Source organism: Onychostoma macrolepis, chromosome 16 (genome assembly GCF_012432095.1).
Source record: "Onychostoma macrolepis isolate SWU-2019 chromosome 16, ASM1243209v1, whole genome shotgun sequence".
NCBI classification, from domain to species: domain Eukaryota; kingdom Metazoa; phylum Chordata; class Actinopteri; order Cypriniformes; family Cyprinidae; genus Onychostoma; species Onychostoma macrolepis.
Window position 1 is genome coordinate 21,575,987 of NC_081170.1, and position 22,536 is coordinate 21,598,522.

General features: G+C 34.8%; 3 protein-coding genes across 4 annotated transcripts; all 3 read right to left on the reverse strand.

Annotated features, from left to right (window-relative positions):
- Positions 1–3,190: 3,190 nt before the first annotated feature.
- fabp4b (fatty acid binding protein 4b) lies at positions 3,191–4,842 on the reverse strand. Of its 2 annotated transcripts, XM_058746842.1 has the most exons (5): positions 4,655–4,842; positions 4,030–4,110; positions 3,701–3,876; positions 3,481–3,582; positions 3,191–3,326 (listed from the first exon to the last, which is right to left on the reverse strand). In XM_058746842.1, exons 2-5 carry the CDS (start codon positions 4,100–4,102, stop codon positions 3,273–3,275), a joined length of 405 nt encoding a protein of 134 aa, XP_058602825.1. In that variant the 5' UTR covers positions 4,103–4,110; positions 4,655–4,842; the 3' UTR covers positions 3,191–3,272. The 2 variants fall into 2 exon arrangements, with proteins under 2 accessions (XP_058602825.1, XP_058602824.1); XM_058746841.1 differs by lacking the exon at positions 4,655–4,842 and having other exon boundaries at positions 4,030–4,479.
- A 2,688-nt stretch (positions 4,843–7,530) lies between these two features.
- Positions 7,531–14,988, reverse strand: stmn2a (stathmin 2a). Its single transcript, XM_058746209.1, has 5 exons — positions 14,797–14,988; positions 12,530–12,625; positions 11,280–11,455; positions 10,895–11,086; positions 7,531–9,005 (listed from the first exon to the last, which is right to left on the reverse strand). Exons 1-5 carry the CDS (start codon positions 14,813–14,815, stop codon positions 8,946–8,948), a joined length of 543 nt encoding a protein of 180 aa, XP_058602192.1. The 5' UTR covers positions 14,816–14,988; the 3' UTR covers positions 7,531–8,945.
- Positions 14,989–17,479: 2,491 nt separating this feature from the next.
- upp1 (uridine phosphorylase 1) lies at positions 17,480–22,338 on the reverse strand. The gene is made up of 8 exons (XM_058746208.1): positions 22,172–22,338; positions 21,960–22,010; positions 21,474–21,585; positions 21,225–21,383; positions 20,325–20,439; positions 19,968–20,177; positions 19,734–19,880; positions 17,480–19,487 (listed from the first exon to the last, which is right to left on the reverse strand). The coding sequence occupies exons 2-8, from the start codon at positions 21,995–21,997 to the stop codon at positions 19,339–19,341; spliced, it is 930 nt and encodes a 309-aa protein (XP_058602191.1). The 5' UTR covers positions 21,998–22,010; positions 22,172–22,338; the 3' UTR covers positions 17,480–19,338.
- Between the last annotated feature and the right edge of the window lie 198 nt (positions 22,339–22,536).

Below are 22,536 nucleotides of genomic sequence, written 5' to 3' on the forward strand. Positions count from 1 at the left end.
ACATTACATGACATATGCTAAGTTAGCATAGTTTTAATGAAAAGACAATAACTTTCATAACTATACTATTTTGGCCGAAATGTTTCTAAAAGAAAATAATCTTTAAGTAGGCTAACGTTACACACTTTGCTTTTGCTTTGCATATTAAAAAAATAATTAAATGTTAAATTAGATAAATAAACGTCAGTTAATGACTTCCACTGGAGTAACTTAACGTTTGGCCAGCTGCCCTATGCTATTTTATGAAATTAATTAATCATGTTGGAACAGTTAAAATCGCTGTAATAATTAAATTCCGTTTATGCGTTTAGCTAACAACTTGCAATATGCTGGTAATTAAGAAACAAACTCATCAAACTCACTTTGAATTTACATACTATTACTATTGCAAAAGTTCATTTTATTGTTCCCTTAGCAGTGAATGTGCAATGGTAATAGGGATTTGCTTTAAAGGGCCTCCTTTCATGTCTGTAGGTGCCATAAAAATGATTAAAAGTTAGGCTACATAAAAGTTAATGGTTTAAAAGTCATTTCAACTTTAATCCTTTAGGAACTATTTTAATAAATATCAGTGTTGCATCAAGTCTTAATTGTTATTTAGATATTTTTCATCTCATCTTCGCCTCAAATGTAAAGTATAGCATCACCAGAATTGCCCTTTAGACCAAAATTATGACGCAATTCAATAGACATAAAACTACATAGAATAATCGTTTTGTTTCGAAAATAAAAGACAAAAAAAATTGTGTTTAACTGTGTGCATATTCTACATAATAATTTCCGTAACTAAATTAAATGTTAAACCTAATGCAATAGAGATTATATTGAGAACATGATAATGTTGAAATTAAACACCAGATGGCAGTGTTGTAAGAACAAATGTATTCCTCATACATCCCGTTGTAAATATGTTTCAAGTTGAAAATACATCAAATGCAGTAATATTGTTTGATTTTGAGAACATTATAAATTGCTATGTATAGTTAACTGTGTAGCCTATCGTTTCTTTATTATTCTTTTCTTTATTATTAACTTAAGAGACTCCATACTTCACGCTGAAGGCGCAAAACAGCAATTTACCAGTCTCCTGTTTAATTAGGGTGAATGGAGAAATTTTGAACTTTCTTTTCACTGTCAAATTCTGAAGTTCACTGTGTACACATCAGATACACATTGCCTAGTGTCACAGATTCACATGGTCAATGCAGTAAAATAGCAAACATTTGCCTCTGAAACATTAAGCATAAGTTGTTGGTATTATATCAGTCAAGCTCTTATCTATGAGCCCTGTTTCAGTTTTAAGTTGCTCCCAACATCCTGCTGCAGTGTAATATTATCAAATTCCCTGAAATTTTAAGCTCATGGAAAAATTTAAGGACATTCTTAAAATGGTGTCCCTTACAAGTAAAGCCTAGGAAACAATGGACCTTTGAGAGAAAATGCCACAGAGAAAATTCAAGGCTTCACTTTCTCAGACTTAAATCTGTCTCATGACCCTATAAAGCTTGCATCATTTGATATATCACTGACTGAAGCCGTACAGAAATACAGCATTTTTGGAATTTATTCAAAGCAATTATTACAATAATAATAATAATAATTATTATTATTAAATTACACACACACACACACACACATATATATATATATATATATATATACAATATTTATATAATATCACGACTCTATAAAGCTTGCATTATTTGATATAACACTGAAGCTGTACAGAAATACAGTATTTTTGGAATTTATGCAAATTAATTATTTTTATTATTATTATTATTAATAATAATAAATAATAAAAAAACAATATCATGACCATATAAAGCATGCATCATTTGACATAACACTGAAGCTTTACAGAAATAAAGCATTTTTAGAATTTATGCAAAGGAATAATAATTATTATTATTATTCTTATTAAATAATATAAAAACAATCTATAATAACCTATATATGGTTACCTATATAAACTTGCATCATTTGATATATCAGATTATTATTATACAGAAATACTGCTATTTTGTAGGTTTTTATGCAATGTAATAATAATAATAATAATATAACATTGGTTCCCAGAAAGCTAATTAAAAGCATATCAATGCTGGTCCTGCTGAATGCATATTAATCCTTACAAATAAATCTAAATCCTCTTTCACACCACATGCTTTAATATAAATTGCATTATAAGACTCAGTAAGATTAGGATCACAAAAGAAGAATATATATTTTAGAAGCAGAGGTTTGCAAGGAGCACATGGTCAGCCACTCCAGCTGCTAAAGTAGTGCTAATCCTGGGGGTATTGAGGTTATTAGACTCAGGAAAGCATTGTGAACTGGACCGCTGAGGATTAACACATCACATGTTCACCGGGCACCAGGACCTGCTGATGAATGCTGCTCGGATCACATCTTTTTATGGTTGCTATTGGATGTCAAGCATCTTGCCATGGCAGCCATTGGAAGTTTCAATTTTAACGTTTAATAGTAAACGGTGTGGGCTGTTCTGCAGGCCTATAGGCAGCACATACCTGCATGGCAGTTGCAGTTTAATGGAAATTATATATGATATTTATTCTAGAGCTGTAATGTTGCATTGGCTGCACTGTAAAAGTGATAAGTTGACTTAACTTAAAAAAAATTGAGGAAACCCGTTGCCTTAAAATTATTAAGTAAATAATATTTTTTTAAAGTTAAGTGAACTTGACAATTCACTTAACTTATTTTTTTAATTATAATTGACTTAAAAATTTTAATGCAACGGGTTTCCTAAATTTTTGTAAGTTAAGTCAACTTATCACTTTTTACAGTGTGCCTTTGAACAAACTAAGGAGAGAATGAGAAATCTGCATTGACCTCTAAACTTGCATTGGAACTCACTCTAGTTCTTTCTTGTAAGCTTAGTGATTAGTATTTTACTGGGTCCAAATACAAATGAAAGTGTCTGCTATAGTATTATCTCATTATAATTATGTTATGCTGTGTTATGTAATAATGTTACTCAACTAGTAATTTCATGTCATAATTTTCCAATTCCTCAGCTCTTTGATAACACCTTTCATTCTTATATAGGAACAAAAATTGTTTATATCCAATAAATCATCAGTCAAATTAATAAAAACACATTTTTTAGTATTTTTTTATTTTGTTTTTAAAGCAAAAAATTGCAACAAAGCAATTCATTTTCCACATCAAATCAGTCAAATTCAACCATATTAAAATCTAATGAGGTCTTTAATCGGTCTTAAAGTCCAGAGTTTGTGCATCTTTCATCATGCATCTTTTTCATATGTCCTGATAGCGACCACGTCATCCATGATACATTTCTGAAGAGATCAAACGGAGGAATAGAGACAAAGACAGAGAGAGATTAGCAGCATGCTCAATAATGGATGCAACACTGAAAAACCTAATCAAAGCTGATGTATAAAAGGTCAAATGAATTTATCTTAATATTGTGCAGATGGCTTGTACACATACCGCTATCATTTTGGAGTCTTGAATCTCTCTTTCAATTATTGTGGTCTTCCCCTCCCAGGTCTGCTTCTGAATAAGTTTGCCATCTTCAAGGCTCATAGTAGTCTGAAGAGAATGAAAATAAAGGCACACAAATAGGCTCAAAAATAATAAACTACTTTCCACAAACACTTTTTAAAATAGAAGAGTCTATATTATATTATTATTATTTTTAAACCCTTACCCTGACTTTCCTGTCATCTGCTGTTGTCTCATCAAATTCTTCATCTAATTTGAATTTGATTTCCAGTGTCTTGAAGGTAGTGACAGCTTTCATAGAGAAGAACCCCTGCTCATCCACAGCAATCGACAGACTGGGTTTTGCTAGGTTAGCCATTTGCCTAGAAGCAAAACCAGCACCTGTGTACAAATACAGATTTGCTTGTAATACAGATAATGGCATTACTGGTATTACAACAGGTGGACTAATGCAGCTGGACAAAAAGCTGCCTCCTGACATAAGTAATATACATAATAATAAAACATAGTTACGTATGAATGAATGTATCTTACCTACAGCCTTCATGTATTCATCAAAATTGTCACTTGAAGTCATTTTCCATTTACCAACGAACTGCTCAACCATTGTTATTTCTATGTTCAGTATTGAATAAAAACAAAGAAATAACTGGAGGATTAAAACACAAGATTTTTTTTGTTTTTGTTTTTTGTTCAATGTGCATATAAAGTGTTGCAAAGGCTCAGTCCAGAACAGAGCGAAATTTAAAGAGTGCACGGATAAGAATCTCCGCTCACTGACCAATCAGTAAAATCGCTGTGATATTTGAGGATTTGATTGGTTAAAAGCTTTTGAAAGGCGAGGGTTTGATAGATCGATATTTGAATATTAGATTAGGTAAAAATTCAAACTATATAAAACAAAGTTATTTATAAATAGGTATAGTAAAATGTTGATTGTGCAAATAATAATAACAATATGTTTAACTTGACATCTTTAAACAAAAGTGGAGTTTTGTTGAAGTAGGAACGTCCATCAGTCTAGTTTTGAGATGACAGACACTTCAAATGCAAAACTGAATCTTTGTTCTTGATGGTTATTAACACTGAATTTATAGTTTGAATCTGCAGTTAATCAGTCCATGAATCGGTAGCATTTATCTAAGCACAACAAACCCACAGTAGTTGGACTGTTGAATGTAGGCTCCTTCTCGCTGTCCAAGTTTAGTTAAAAACAAAAACGGCGCCATCTGCTGATGATTAATAGTAAAGCAAATCTACAATATACAGAATTTCCAGCAGTTTTATAGTCCTGACATTAAAGAGCATGATACTCAGACATGAGGGCTATTAGTTGATTTCACATATGTCAAACAAAAATAATGTTCACATTTGGTATTTAGTCCTGTCCCTGCCATCACAAGCAACAACAATACAGATCCACATCAATCCCCTGCTGAAAAAACCAATAGAACCCTCCCAAAACACAATAGAAATTGTATTGGTTTTAATGGAAACTATAATGGTGTCTACTGGTATGTGATGGATTCTATTGGTGGGATGTTAAATCCTATTGGAAAAAATGCCCAAAACACACTACAAAAAGGAATTTTGTAATGGTTTATAATGATAATTTAATGGAAACCATTGGAATTTCTGTGATGGTTTCTATTGGGCTTCTATTGTTATTTTTTTTTAGCAGGGTCTTCAGTCATAACTCACAATCCTATAATCAATCTGAGAAATGGCTACTTTCAAATGTTATAATCAAATTAATTCAGCCATGTTATTGTAAAATTTTACCATAAAATCTACCGATTAAAGAGTTTGATTCACTATATCTGTGCTTTTGTGGGAGTAACTGAATTATTATTTGTCTTCCCAACAGCTAAAGTGCAACCGCTCTCAGCTCTAATGCAAATATTGAGGTTCTGTAGGCTAATTTAAATAAACATCCATAAATAAATAGGCCTATTGGAATTCAAATTCCTCCAGAGTCTTATTTCAGGTAGTCTAATATTATTATATTTTGATAATAATGATTCATTTAATTACATAGCTTTTTATTCATCTCCAAGACAACAATGGAAGTCTGGTGGTTATGTAAACTGAAGTGATTAGAATCCATTTAAGTTTATTGATTCTCTCAGCACATTTCATTAGCATACACTGTAAAAAGTGAAAGTTGACTTAACCCGTTGCCTTAAAATTATTAAGTACATAATAATTTTTTTTTTTTGAAAGTTAAGTGAACTTGACAATTCAATTAACTTATTTTTTTAAATTATCATTTACTTGTTGGCAATGGGTTTCCTCAATTTTTTTAAGTTAAGTCAACTTATGACTTTTTACAGTGTATGAAGAGTTCATTTGCAAAAACAGAAAAAATGTCATTGTGCATTCCAATTCATCTCAATCAAACTGCAGCTGGGTTATTTTGATTAGGTAAAAAATAACTAAAACCACTAGCTAACTAACACAATAAAAACATGATAGCATAATAAAAAACATGATTTTTGAAAGATTTTTGAAAATAGACTCTTCATATGGTGTCATGATTGCGTTGTATACTCATTAAAGCTCTCATTTCATGGTGAACCTAAACATGACATGTTATGTTTGGAGCGGAGGAGCACTGACATGGAGCTCAGTGGCAATTATTAATTCATTAAACACAGACATTACTTCCCCTTAATTAGTCATGTAAACACTGTTGTCCAGTTTCTGACCTACCAGATGACTCCATTTAATAATTAATTACAACCAAGCGTGGCTGTCTTTTGTATTGTAAATAGTCCTTAAAAAGGTGTTAGCATGTACAGCAAATAAGATTTGCTAGTGTTTATGTCTGTACTCCCTTCACAAGCAATTTGTTGTGCAGCACATGAAAAAAGGACAGAGACTTTAGGGGATGTTATATAGTGTACATACAAACAATTATGTGGTAAGATGTGACCGGAAATACAGAATGAAACCATAATTAAGTAGGCCTATGCGATATTGCACAAAGGTCTTTGAGTGCAAATATTTGCACTGAATGGAACAATAATTAGTTTAAAGAATCTGTAGAGAGGGGAAACAGAAGAAAAAAAAGAAGAAAATGTAGAGCACTAAGAGGCTTCTTGCAGAGGCTGATTGTTTTATTGCTTGTTCTGCTGCACTAGTAGAGCTGAATCAATTACTGCCGACCACATATTTTCCCACAGGCTGGAAGCTGCTGAGACAGCTGGTGCAGTTGGAAAAAAGAGAACATTCCTATCAAAAGGTTACTTATTTATCCCTCTAAAATGATGCATAATTAAAAAATAAATAATTATATAAAATAAGAAAAGAAAAAGATTATTTGCCAGAATGATTTGGGATAGAAATAGAATAACCTATCATACAAGGCAATGCAAAACAGATATACATCGATCTATCTTTATATTGTATTTCATTAAAGTAAGAATAATAGTCATCAAAATATACTGAGCAAGGAAAGAAAATAACAAAGCTAAAACTAAAAATAAAATATTTAATTTATTTAATGAATAAATTAAATTTAATTAAAAAATTATTATTTTTTGCTTCTGGCAACTTTGTTTTATGGTATTAATTTATTCTTTTCTCTGTATGCTGAGAGGAGATTTGAGTGGGTGATTTGGAATTCATTTCTTTGCTTTACACCAAATTAATAAATTAATAGTCTTCACTTTTAATAGCAAGCATATTTTTGTGGAAACTATTTTTTTAATAGAAATTATTCTTCACTGCAACTGGTGTAAGCTTATATATATATATATATATATATATATATATATATATATATGTGTGTGTGTGTGTGTGTGTGTGTATGTATATATGTTGTGTTGTTTGAAGGGAAAAGAAAATCAATGGTACATCACCATAACACCCAAATAATTAAATGAAACAAATAAATTAGAAGAAGAAATTCTGTTCTCAAGCATATTATGTTAATAAGCTTAGCCCATGTGTTATAATAGTTTTACTGTCATCTGCTGGTGAAGCGTTGTAATGACATTAACAGAAGCTTCATAAAAAGCAAACAACACAGTATAGCCTACCATGTTCACAGAACCCCAAACCTTTATTTTCACCAAAGTTAGCACACACAGAAATGAGAGGGGGGGAAAAGACAATTTTGGCAGCCGAAGACACTTCAAGCATATTTATAGAGGAGACAGTGATTTGAAAAACAAATCCAAATAATCATAATCAATCAGTGCATATTCCGCATCACTTCATTTCCAGAGAGAAAGGACACAAATGCTCGGTCAACCTAACGTGGACACACACACACTTACACACACTCACTCCCATCGCACAAAAATCAACCAAATAGAAAATAGTCACACGTCAAAGGCTGTAGTTGGGAGTATATGAGGATACATTCAGCTGGTAAAGATGTTACCTATTTTATCAAGCCAGACAGATGCCAGAACATTCAGAGATATACGACTCCCTTAATTACACCGCTGCACTAATGAAGATGTCTACTCCTGCTAGAGACAGATGACAAACATCAGCCTTGAGTGCCGAAGGCCTGAATCAATGTAGAGGAACGGGGCAGGTCAACGAAAAGAAAACCTCGCTCATAGGGAGCAACGGGGTAGGAACCAGCTTGTTATTATTTCCTTTTCTTTTGTAATATAACGCAGGCTATGTCAAGCTGTCTAGACTCTCGTCCAAAGGGTCCAGAAAGGGTGCAGTGTTTCCAAACATCAGCCAACAAAACAGTATGTTTGCAGAGGTCGACATGCAGATGTGCGTAACATTTCAAGAAAGTGATATTTCATTTCATGTAAGATAATAAGCAAAGAAACTAAAAACACATTTTGCTTACAAATGAAACACTATTAACATGTTTTTATTTGTCTCAGTACTCATATTTCAAGCTATTTGTTCAGGAAAATGTCTTGATCATGCTGTATATAAACGTAAGTGCACTATATATTCATGAGTCTGGGTAGGTTTGCGTTTCAAAATGGAAATCTGGGGCCTGAGCACTGAAGCTTTTTGCATTCTTCACAATTACACCAAACTTCACATCATTTAACACTGCAAACGTAAGCGGGCAGCTTACTCACAACATCAAAAACCTTTCACATGATCAAACCAGACGTGCCTCAACCAAAACAACTGAGAAATCGACAAATAATAATGAAAGAATCAACGTAATGTATCGTGGAGATTTGATACATTTGATTTGTTGTCATTCAATCTGATAGACAGAAAGATAGATAGAGAGAAAGAGTGAGAGATAAAAAAAAGATGTATTTACAAAATAATACTTGTGTCTTCCCATTACTCTATGAAATCAAGCAAGACCGTTCAAACAGTATACGAGTGTGATACTAGTTGTTCTGACTGGTGTTTACCAGTGGTTGTGTGTGAGTGTGTGTGTGTGTGTGTGTGAGCAGGATAGGATGACGGGTTGGCTGATGAAGGGTATGAGGAGGAGGAGGATAACTTCACGCTATTAGTTCTTCCCTCAGCTCCTTGTTCCTGCGGACAATTGCAGCATGTCGCTCCTGAAAGGGGCAAAACAAACATAGGATCACAATTCTGATTATTCATTTGAGACTGATATTTGAAAATAATTACTACCTACCCAAGTAACTAACTAATGGTGTTTCATTATTTAATGAATCCACGTTTTTGAATGAATCACTCGATTGAGTGATCAAAAGACAGTTGTTCCTGAATGAATCACCTGTTCAAACGAATCAGTTGACTGAATGACATTAAAGTGCCCCTATTATGGATTTTTGAAAATTACCTTTTATGAAAATATCCTGCAAAGTTTTAAATCTGAAAGTGCATCGTGTGTAAAGTTATTGTCTCTCAAAAGAAAGAGTCGACTCTGAACAATCGAAAGAGTCGTTTTTAAAACAAATCCCAAGCTGTTTCATATTGACATCAAAGTGAAACATTAGCATATTGCCCGCCCACTTGTTGGTCTTTTTGCTGTTGGTGTTTCGCAAATTCATTCTTTGCCACTAGGTGCTGCTTTTGGAGCTTTAAAAATAGCTGTTTCTCTGGTAACGCTGTACACAAAGCAGCACTGCGCTCACAAACACTGCTTTATCAGGCATTACAGGCATAATGAAATGAAAATGAGACCAATCGGACCAATCACCACAGATTACCGTCACGCAAAGGAAAGGTTTGGAAAAATGAATTGTTGAGCGAATCGTTTGGCAGTCGTTGAGCAAATAAGGTAAAAATAAATGCTTATTATAAGACAATGAAAGTGTTTTTTGACCTTGCATGCATGTCAACCTGTTGCTGGGGACTCCCAAAACCAAAATATGAACCTTTCATAATCCATAATAGGGGCACTTTGGCCATCCACGGCCACGCACCGCTCGCATTACGTAATTTCCGTCATCAGGAGGGCTCGCGGACAGCCGCGCACCCAGTACACGTGCAGACAATTTTTTGAGAACTCGCGGACGGTGCACGTACAACAATGCATGTGCAAGAAAAAGGCAGCAGAGATTGTACTGCACATGTGTCGAACTCGGCAATCCGTGATCATACGCAGATGAGTATGCAGTATGCTTTGAAAGCTGTGTGGACGCGACTGCATGCGAGACACATCCGGACACGAAACGTGAAGTATACCCGGGCCATGACAGCGACTTGATGCCACCTACTGGTGGTTTTACTTTTATATTTAAAGTAGCCTATTCGTTTCACAATTTAAAAAAAAAAAACATTAATATTTATCATTTTTTCAATGCCGAATCAAAGTACTGTATTTATTTCTAAAGCTATTGTTTGTCATGTCTACTTAACGCTTTTATCGATTGACTTATACATTGCTTTAATTTATTGGCACATCAGGTAATTGGATTAAAAAATTGGGTCCCACTTTATATTAGGTGTCCATAACTACTATGTACTTACATTTAAATGAATAATTTGGTACAATGCACTTTTTGTTTACATACATGTTTTTACATTGTACTTATATTTTAAAAATACCTGCATGTAATTACATTTGTAATTAATTTCTGAAATTGCATTTATAATTACACTGTTGAACACAATAAGTGCATTGTACTTTTTTTTTTTTATTTGATGCAAGTACATAGCAGTTAAGGCCACTTAATATAAAGTGGGACCAAAACCGTAATTGCTTGACAGCTCTAATATATGCAATAATGTTCTAAAAGTTAAACTCAATAAAGAAATATTAAATAATCTTATAAATAATGAAAAAAAAAAAAATATATATATATATATATATATATATATATATATATATATATATATATATATATATATATATATATATATATATATATATATATATATATATATATATATATATATATATATATATATATATATATATATATATATATATATATATATATATATATATATATGTTATATAAAGTGTTTTGCTCACCTTCTCTTGCAGGCGTTCCATCATGGCTGCCAGTTGGGCCTCACGATTTTCCTTGTTCTGCTCCATCTTCAGAATGAGCTTTTCCTCTGCCATCTTGCTGAAGTTGCTGTTTTCCTCCATGGCTTTGAGCAGCACATCCCTCTCGTGCTCACGTTTCTCAGCCAGAGCTTTGAGCACCTGAGCTTCCTGGGACTGTTGGGGAAATTCATTATATGCATGAGCATCCAAACATAAAGGCGTGGAAGGGCATACAGTTCCTCAAGGTTAAATGGATTCTAATGTGGTTGACCGGTATTTATTGATTCATGTACATTGGTCTGTGGTAATAAAATTGTAAGCTGCATAGTTACAGCTATTAAGCTTTGATGCATTCAGTCCCACTGACCCTCCTGCGGTTCTCAGCAGCCTCCAGCTTCTTCTGGATGTCCTCCAGTGACATATCCCTCTTCTTTGGAGGAGAGGTGATGCTGTGGGCCCCGTCTGACACCGGTGAGGGTGGTTTCAGAATCACCTCGAAGGCCTGGCCTGAGGCCCTTTTGTTTATTGGCTTTACTTCCATATCTACAAGACAACGACCAATTCCAAATGACCTTACTTAATAAAATGATTTAGTACATCATAATTATTGCATACAAAGTCATACTTATTAGATAAAGAATTAGATACTAAGTCATAATTATGAGAAAAAGGTCTCAATAATGACTTACTGATGACATGTCATAATTATGACTTCTTATGCCATTATTATGACTTGCTCGCATAATCTTACTGACTTAATCTGACATTTATCTCAATTATGACCCAGTATGTCATAATCTGACTTATGTTATAATTTAGAACTTTAATTATAGATTTTTTTTTTATCTCAATTTAAAATTTTGGTTTAATTTTGACTCTTAATTATAATTATAAAAATAATTATAAATATAATTATAATCATAATTATAGTTTACCAGATCATGATTTTTTCTTGTGTGGCGCAAAAATTGGGCTTTCATAGATTATTCATATTTCTAATTTCATAATTAATCAAGATTCTGCAGGAAATTATCAACATTTTAAATGTTTTTTGCGTTTATTGTCATAAAAAGTTGAAATTGACATAATATGTAAAAATTATGACATACTAAGTCAATTTTTATCATTATTATGACTTTTCATTTCATAATTTAGACTGCCATAATAGCAACTTTATCTCATAATTATGACTTAGTATGTTATCATTTTGACTTTAATTATGAATTATCATTTCACTATTTGACATTTTATGTCATAATTTCAGCTTTGTATATCATAATTTTATTTTATCTCAGTTATGATTTATTAAAGCATGAATTTGTTTTAGCAGATATGGGCTTCCAAAAATAATTCATGCTTTAGTTTAAAGAATCAACCTTTTCATAAATTTAAGAGCATAATCAATAATAAAAATAAATAAATAAAAACATCAAATGTCAAATGTTCTTTTGTTTAAGCCCTATTTATATTTATTATATAAAAATAATGTTATATTAATTTAATTTATTATGTAACATTATATTAATTAAGATAAAATATCAGTTACAGCACCTCTGTTTTTTTTTTTTTTATAGTTTTCTACTGCTTCAAACCAAACTGATTTGTTCTCTCACTTACCTTCAAACTCACAGACAAGGTTGTTGCGTGTCTGTGGGCTGAAGCAGGAGCAAATGAGCGAGAGCATGGACAGCTCCTTCATCTTCTCCTTGTATGCTGGAACAACACATAATTGGCCCCTTGTTAGTCGTACACACATCCACTACTCCAGCACAAATGTGCTGAAGTTTACAGGCCAGAGCATATTGCCTGGTCTCTACAGCTCTTCAGAGGATTCAACTGGGGCCTATAACATACCCTCCACTTCAGTTTATACTCTTTATCGCTGATTGTCTGTCTCTATGATGCTTCAACTGAGTGACTGATCAACTCTGCTACTTTAGCAACATTAGCTAATTTTTGAAAGGCTATGATTATCATTGCAGCGGTGAACAATGAAAAAAAAATGGATTTAAATAGTTGAATATAAGCAGGTATTAAGTGCACAAGATTAAAATGTGGGGAATTTCCCAACACTATCACAACACTGAATTTTTTAATTTTGAAACAATTATTACTCAGAACTTGCTATTACATTTCACACACACAAGGAATTTTAAAGCTGAAAGACTGAAATACTATTTTCTTGTAAAACATACTCCAAATCTTTTTCTTCCAACTTGGAAAAATCATTTTTACAGTGCATTTTTTTCCTCAGTGGATGATAAATTAAATGCATAACACAATAAACCAGCTGGAATACAGCTAGGCAAATCCCTGGAAAACTCATATTAGCATAAAAACTGGCACAAATGGAGTCTACGGAGAGACTTTTCTACATTCAAACAAATGGAGCTTGCAGACTCATGAAAAATGCAGGAAGCACACTAATGACACTTCCCATTTCCTGCCCTCTGTAGCGTTTTACAGATTACAATCACATCTAACAGCCCATTAGCTAAAAAATTACCGTCAGACACCATGCAGACTAGGACACACTAAACAAGTGTAACTAAATAAAAATAAAAATGATGCAAGTATGATAGTCATCAATTAGTTATATGCTAGTTATATACTTCCAATGTTCAAATCACACACAGGAACCTTTTTCTTGCCAGGGTCACCTACTGGTGCCCACACAGTGTCAATACTTGTGTGTCCGGTGCTGCAAAGGCCACCATGTGCAGCATCCCACTGCTGCAGGGCTGGCCGGTCTCCCAGTCTGCGTCCGTTTGGCCTCCTGCAACTCCTCTGCTATTCTTATCAATATCAACAACCAGGCCCACAGCTCGGGAGCCTTACACTGATCAATAAACCCTGACAGAACAAGCCCACGATAGATTCGGAATGATGACTTTAAAGCTTCAGTAATTTTGCAGGCTGGCTACGCAAAGTCCCAAAAAAATGTCAATTTTTTTTTTTTAAATAACAGTGAAATCCGCCCATGCCATCTGGTCATGAAATGACTCCACAACAAAATAAAGGTGGGTTTCACTATGGGGGAAAACCAGAATAGATCAGAAATTGTATTCTTAATCTATTTTAAATGACTCAAAGCACAATGTTTTATTGATGTTGTTATATTAAAACAGTACTATGCACGTGATGAATGAGCTAGGCCTGTGTGTTGTATCTCACATGAGCCTTATTAGTTGGTTTCTGAATGCATAAAAAGGTGAATTAAAAATAAAATGGAGTGTGAATAACAATCTGTCAGCTTGGTGTATCAGTAAAGCCAGCACTCAGACTTCGTGTCTATAAAACAAGGACGATGACATCCACAACAAAAGCTGCTCTAATTGTCTAATTATTACATATAAAGCAAGAATCGCTGGTTAAATATGAGTTTTTGAGGGAAATGCTCCATGAGGAGGTATTCGCGGGGGTTTTATGGCTAGATTGTCTGGGCTGTGTTTCTTGGGTGCGGTCTTTCTGCATTATGATGCGAGGCGGCAGAAGCAGGTGCGCCATCGCCAATCACACATACACACATACCTCTCACTACGGAGAATTTTTCCTATAATATTTATTCTAATTCATAATACGAATGACATTCACTTCGTTTAGGCTGTAAACTATATTAATAGGAAAAACTGCGAAATCTAAGGTTACCATCGTAGAGCGCCTCCAACAACGCAGATACTAGTCGTACTTGTATATATAGCCTACTGTACGCACAAATAGGCTATTAATAATATAAGAAACATATTAATATAGCATTGTATATATTTGTAAGCATCATACATCTTGACAATAACGCTTTGCACAGACAGACTCAGTCTCCATTAACACGTTTACAAATGCAACAATGGATTAAGATGGCAAGTGTAAAAATGCGCATCACCTACCGATAGCTGTTTTTGCCATGGTGTCCCTTCTTGAATCCGTATTAATTTCCACAATGGTCGAGGTTTGTGCCAGTGGCGTTGAGAGCGGATGATGCTTAAGGCACTGAGTCAGCAGAGCACAATGAGGAGCGCGGAGGGATGTGAGGAATGGGAGCGGCTGACTTATGATCCAGTCCGCGCAACAGCAGATTGGCCAGCGGCAGCACTTCACTTCACTGACGTGTGGAGGAGAAAAAATCTGGCCTGCATCTGATTTTAGTGTCGTATGCGGATTTAAATACTTAAGGCATATATGTTTGCATTGGTTTATTAACAATACCTGGAATTTCCTACGAATATGGTACAAAATAGACCCCTTTTTTTCTAATTCCGACAAATGAGCAGAGAAATTATGTTCTTGATTTTCTGAAAAGGTCCTCGAGAGGTCAAACTACACGTACATGATCTGTTTAATATACTAATTAGTTGCAATTTTTACAACACTGTTGCAATTGCTTGCAATTATGATGTGTCATTTTGTAATTTCCTAAATCTTAAATGAACATTAAATAGACCGTTTGTCATTAAAAACACCATGCCAGAATGGGTAACGGTTGCAGATTTAAAGGGATAGTTCACCCAAAAATTTTAAATCTGTTATCATTTACTCACCATCAAGTTGTTCCAGTATGAGTTTCTTTCTTCTGTTGAGCAAAAAAAAAAAAAAAAAAGAAGATATTCTGGAGAATGTTGGTAGCAGAACAGTTGATGGTAGCCATTGACTTCCATAGTTTGGAAAAAATACCATGGAAGTCAATGGCTATCATCAACTTGTTATTTTTTTTTAAATTATTATTAGGCTGTTACTGACTGTGTGGACAAGCCACTTCGGGACCAAATGTTGGTTTAAGAGAGATATGTGTGAGCAGTTTTTTTTTTTTTTTTACAATAATTTGAGTAACAGGCTTGACTAGATTACAGGTGCATCTCAAATTAGAATGTCGTGGAAAAGTTCATTTATTTCAGTAATTCAACTCAAATTGTGAAACTCGTGTATTAAATAAATTCAATGCACACAGACTGAAGTAGTTTAAGTCTTTGGTTCTGTTAATTGTGATGATTTTGGCTCACATTTAACAAAAACCACTAACTAAAATTCAACAATCTCAACAAATTAGAATACTTCATAAGACCAATAAAAAAAATTAAAAACATTTTTAGTGAATTGTTGGCCTTCTGGAAAGTATGTTCATTTACTGTATATGTACTCAATACTTGGTAGGGTCTCCTTTTGCTTTAATTACTGCCTCAATTCGGCGTGGCATGGAGGTGATCAGTTTGTGGCACTGCTGAGGTGGTATGGAAGCCCAGGTTTCTTTGACAGTGGCCTTCAGCTCATCTGCATTTTTTGGTCTCTTGTTTCTCATTTTCCTCTTGATAATACAGATTCTCTATGGGGTTCAGGTCTGGTGAGTTTGCTGGCCAGTCAAGCACACCAACACCATGGTCATTTAACCAATTTTTGGTGCTTTTGGCAGTGTAGGCAGGTGCCAAATCCTGCTGGAAAATTAAATCAGCATCTTTAAAAAGCTGGTCAGCAGAAGGAAGCATGAAGTGCTCCAAAATTTCTTGGTAAACGGGTGCAGTGACTTTTTCAAAAAACACAATGGACCAACACCAGCAGATGACATTGCACCTTAAATCATCACAGACTGAGGAAACTTAACACTGGACTTCAAGCAACTTGGGCTATGAGCTTCTCCACCCTTCCTCCAGACTCTAGGACCTTGGTTTCCAAATTAAATACAAAACTTGCTCTCATCTGAAAAGAGGACTTTGGACCACTGGGCAACAGTCCAGTTCTTCTTCTCCTTAGCCCAGGTAAGACGCCTCTGACGTTGTCTGTGGTTCAGAAGCGGCTTAACAAGAGGAATTCGACAACTGTAGCCAAATTCCTTGACACGTCTGTGTGTGGTGGCTCTTGATGCCTTGACCCCAGCCTCAGTCCATTCCTTGTGAAGTTCACCCAAATTCTTGAATCGATTTTGCTTGACAATCCTCATAAGGCTGTGGTTCTCTCGGTTGGTTCTGCATCTTTTTCTTCCACACTTTTTCCTTCCACTCAACTTTCTGTTAACATGCTTGGATACAGCACTCTGTGAACAGCCAGCTTCTCTGGCAATGAATGTTTGTGGCTTACCCTCCTTGTGAAGGGTGTCAATGATTGTCTTCTGGACAACTGTCAGATCAGCAGTCTTCTCCATGATTGTGTAGCCTAGTGAACCAAACTGAGAGACCATTTTGAAGGCTCGGGAAAACTTTGCAGGTGTTTTGAGTTGATTAGCTGATTGGCATGTCACCATATTCTAATTTGTTGAGATAGTGAATTGGTGGGTTTTTGTTAAATGTGAGCCAAAATCATCACAATTAAAAGAACCAAAGACTTAAACTACTTCAGTCTGTGTGCACTGAATTTATTTAATACATGAGTTTCACAATTTGAGTTGAATTACTGAAATAAATTAACTTTTCCATGACATTCTAATTTATTGAGATGAACCGGTAGATTGGTAAATGCAATCAATCAATATTACAATTTGTGTAAACACTGAGATGGAGGAATGAGATTATTTACTTGTTTTGTATGCTGTACAAAGGACACAAGGGGTTCAAATGATGTTATTTATTTGAATTTCACAAATTTAAGGAATGTTACATTTTTGTAATTGGGAAATCATGCAGCAGCAGGAAATATATTAAAATTATGACATTGTATGATTTGACGAAAATTGTTCAATACAATCATGAATATCAAAACCACCATTCAATTTAAAAACCAAAAAAGTGAGCAGCAAAATTTGTCACATGAATACTAAAATAAATGCTTTCGAGGCAACTCAGTAAGCTCTGAGACTCAGCCAGAAGTTTCTATTAAAGAAAATGAAAATATACTCACCTTCAAGATGAGTTTGTTTCTTAATGTGAATAGATTTGGAGAAATCTAGCATTGCACCACTAATGGACCCTCTGCAGTGAATGGGTGCCATCAGATTGAGAGTCCAAACAGCTTATAAAAACATCACAATAAACCAAACCACAAGTAATCCACACGACTCCAGTCCATCACTAAACGTCTTGTGAAGTGAAAAGCTTTGTGTTTGTAAGAAACAAATCATTAAGCCGTTTAACTTTAAATTGTAGTATCTGGCCAAAATACCAGTTCATAATTCATAACTTTTCCTCCAGTGGAAAAAGTACCTGCACTGTTGTCCTCTTACGTCAAAATCCACAGAAATATTTGTTTAGAACCGTTTTTTTTTTCTTCACTGCTTGTAAACAGTGCTTGATTCTGTGCATATTTCTCTCCTGATTCAGACGAGACGACTTTTTTTCTGGAGAAAGCAATACTATGGATAGAGGAATCATATTTTAGCCGAAAGCAACAGTTTGAGGTTAAAAACGTCTTAATAGTAGATTTGTTTATTACACTTGTGGATAACTTGCATTACTTGTGGATTATTGTGATGTTTTTATTTTTGATGTTTGTTTGGACTCTCATTCTAACAAAACCCATTCACTTTAGACTAGAGGATCCATTGGAGAGCAAATGATGTAACGTTAAATTTCTCTAAATGTTCAGATGAAGAAACAAACTCATCTCCATTTTGGATGGCATGAGGTTGAGTAAATTTTCATCGAATTTCCCCATTTTTTGGTTGAATTATTCCTTTAATATTCTTTATAACATCTGCTTATTTTAATATTCTAATGTTCTTAATAGACTTTGATATTGACTTTTGATATACTAATGTTGACACATTGTAAACACGTTTTACACAGTATTTTTTTGCATTTATTTAAGAAATTGGACTTCATACAACTTTCATTTATTAAATTATTTCATCTTTGTGTTTTATTTTTCAGAGTGTTGTATAACAAAACATTCAGTTAAAGGAATAAAATAATACTTTCCATGTTAAACATTTCAAACTTAAGGAAAAATATTATGGAATACTTAATTTAATTTTAAGACATTTGTGAACATTACAGTACAACTTTACAAACAAATAGTTTGAAACATAGACCAACAAACAGAGGTTTACCGTGTTTTTAAAATGCTCTATGAACCCTTTTAATGTAACTAGTGCTAAAACCGCTTAGTTCTCTCTCATTTTCATAAAATCTTTCCCTTTTACACAACTACTTCATCAGGTAGTAGTTTTAATACAGTGCCCTTTGAAACAATAATAAATATCTGGTATTTAAGACAAATCAAATCGTCTAGAACATAATGTGCTTATTACCAATTTAAAACAAAGAAATTAAAAGGTATTACATTCAAGGAATGAGTTTGCATGAGCATGTTAGTAACTGCAGTATTAAACAGTAGAAAAATTCAAAGGTATTTCTGTTATCTTGGTCATATTGGTCATAACTTATAAGAGCTGCTTTGCCATACAGTATATTCAAAAAATCATTGTCCTGTTCAAAACTTAACTATATTTTTTTCTTACCTTCACCTGGGACTGTTCTCAGAGTTTTATTGAAGAGCTTTCAAACTAACTACCTTTTCTTAGAGGCATTCAGCTTCTTTTTAATGTAATGTCCAACCAAGACCTGAGGTCGCTGCTGGTAGTTATTCAGCACATCATGAGAGCTGGTCAGCTGGTCTCCTTTCAGTCTGTCCAGCAGTGCTACACAAACAACCGCAGCTGAAGAAACAGGAAAAAATTCTTCAATATTATCCCATAACCTTAACCCATCAGCAGGTTTAATGTGTGACAAGAGGTAAAAATCACTCTGCTGAAACAAACTGCAATAAAAGATCATAAACCTCTAGCACCCCTTTCCCATGCATAAAAGCTTTTCAGTATTAACCAAAACAACCAATGAAATATCACAATTTTGTGCAAGTATTACTCAATAACTTAAAGAAATGGTGTATTAAATTGACATACCTCGAAGATTGCTCAGTTTGCACATGGCCGCAAACACCGATGACTCCATTTCAATGTTACGAACTCCAGCGGCATAGGCTTGGGCAAGATAGCTCTGTTTATCTTCTTCGCTGTATGAGCAGAAGGCCCCATCCAGCCGAGCTTGACCTTTACCAAGACAGAGCATTCAAATGCAGCAAAGCCCAACCATGCAAAAAAAACTGACTTTGCAGTTATAAAATTTGAAAATATTACCTTCATAGAAGTCAAGGGTGCACATTGTGTTACCAATGACAGTCTCAAACTCTGCAAGGTCTTTGCCACACTGAAGCAGCTCCTCTGCAAGTTCCCCATCCAGTTCTGTGCTCCTGACCACTGGTTTACCCAGGATGATCTGCTCAAGACGAGGCTGGAACACAGAATCCACTGACTGTTTGGTAACCACCACAGTCCCTGGCTTTAATCCTGACAAAAGACAGACAGAAAAAACAGCTCAGTCAGAAACTATATTACAAAATCCATGGTTTACAACATCAGGGCGAGGTTGGGGCTGATTTTGAAAGCATGGAAACACCCTTTTGATTAAGCAGTTCAATGGTGAGAGCAGTGTACCTATTCCACCGGACGTTCCAATGCGCACTACGGTGACATCAGTGCATCGGGAATGATACAGGAGCTTGATAAGCTCATGTAACATTATAGAGATAGATGGGATGCCCATGCCATGCTAGCACACAAGGAAAATTCAATGTTAGCATTCAGACAAACTTTACTTGCAATGATGCATTTAAAAATACAAAGGCACTGTAATTAAAGGTGTTTGATGGCCACTGATACACAAAAACGCTACAACACTATTCAAAAGTTTGAGGTCAGTAAGATTTATTCAATCAAAAACAGTTAAAACAGTAAACAGTCTTCTACTTGAATATACTTGAAAATGTAACTAACTCCTGTGATGGAAAAGCTGTTATTACTCCAGTATGTTTACATGCACCCACAATAATGTTTATAATTGATTGATGGCTCTATTGGACTAAAAGCCTTCATGCTTTAATCAATCTGACTGAGCTTGATCCGAATGAAATTTCGAACTGAAAGGGGTGATGCTGACCCAACATAATCTGAACAGAAAAAATGTGCGTATGTTTATTTACATCTCTGAATATATGCTTAAAAAGCTATTCTAACATACAGATTACAGATATGTTATGCGCTGAAGTTTTCTTTGCAAACATGTAGTGCACATGTAAACAAATATTAGAACCGTGATAGATTTCTTTAGGATTCTTTGAAGAAAAAAAATAAAGTTCAAAAGAAAAGCGTTTATTTGAATTAGACATCTTTTGTAATATTATAAGTGCCTTTATTGTCACCTTTAATCAATATAATGTACCCTGCTGAATAAAAATATTCATTTCTTATGGAGAAACCCCCCCCCAAAAAAAACACCTTACTGACCCCAAATGTTTGAATGGAAGTGTACATGTGAATGAGTTTGAGTTCACTCACGCTGACAGACAGCACAGGTCCAATTTTGTACATGGCATAGCGATCAGTTCCTGCACATATATTTGGGTATTCAGCATTAGGCTCTGATAGCCCCAGTTCTCTGGCAATGTATTCAATGAAAGACTTCATCCTCCATGGACTTCCTCCTACACACACAAACTGACACAAAACGTACAATCAAGTGAGTTAGACAGACCTGGATCATTCTAAAGGAGTAAGATTTTAGTATGGAAAAGAAATTAAGTTTACTTTGACGTCTCCAAACATGGCTGGTAAGTCGTGAGTGGATGTTCCCAGGTTAAAATGGTAAAGGATGTCATCTGTCATGGAGTCTAAATGGGGATTGTTCACATATATGGACCTGTGTAGGAAAAATATAAGTTGAGCAGTTATATAAAACAGGACAGCTGCTGGTTATTGTTTATACTTTTAGGAGAACTGTTTAAAGCAACACTTTAACCACACAATATAAAGTAATAACAGTCAGGACTATGTAACTCAGGGGTCGTGAGAAAGGCGCAGACAGGAACATGATTTCCGTTTTGTAGCGCTTCTCATAGAACTAAATGAAACTTTTCCTTATGGAACAACATTGGTGTCCAGCGAATGAATGCCATTTCTCCAGTGCTCAAGTAACAAATATAAAATCCTTACATAAATTACTGGATGACATATGAAACGGAAGGGCGTAAAGTCCACGCACATATAATGAAGACAAGATTGTTTAATTCGTACCTGTCTGAGGCTCCGTTCTTCTCTTCACCCAGCGGCATTTTCAGTTTTTTCCTGAGATGGACAACATATCAACAGACCGTCACTTTTCAACGTAAACAAAATCGTCTTGTTTAACAACTAACGTTAAACCTATCCAGAATAAACAACTTTGCCTCACAGTAACGGTATTCATTAAGGAATAGAGTATCTTAACAAAGCTCAATGTTCGTTACCGTGAGGTGGATGTTTATAACGCCTCCTGATGCACTGTCCGCCGGCAAGGTCACTTGATAAAACACCGTGGGTTTCGGTCAGTTGCTGCTGGTGTACGTGACGGTATCTCACGAGCATCGTGTGTTTTCTCTCTCAAGCCCCGCCTCCTGCGGCAGGATGGGCCACAGCAGGAGCAACGGATCGGGATAGAGGCGTGGCCTCGTGCCTTCAGGCTGGACGCTGCTGTGAGAGCACCACTGACGTCATTGACAAGCCACACTGACTACTTTTTGACTGATTGAGATGACTATCGCAAGTTTCTTAATTTACCTGAAATCACATCACATTAACTATAGCTATGTTCCACCAACTTTTTATTTGTTAT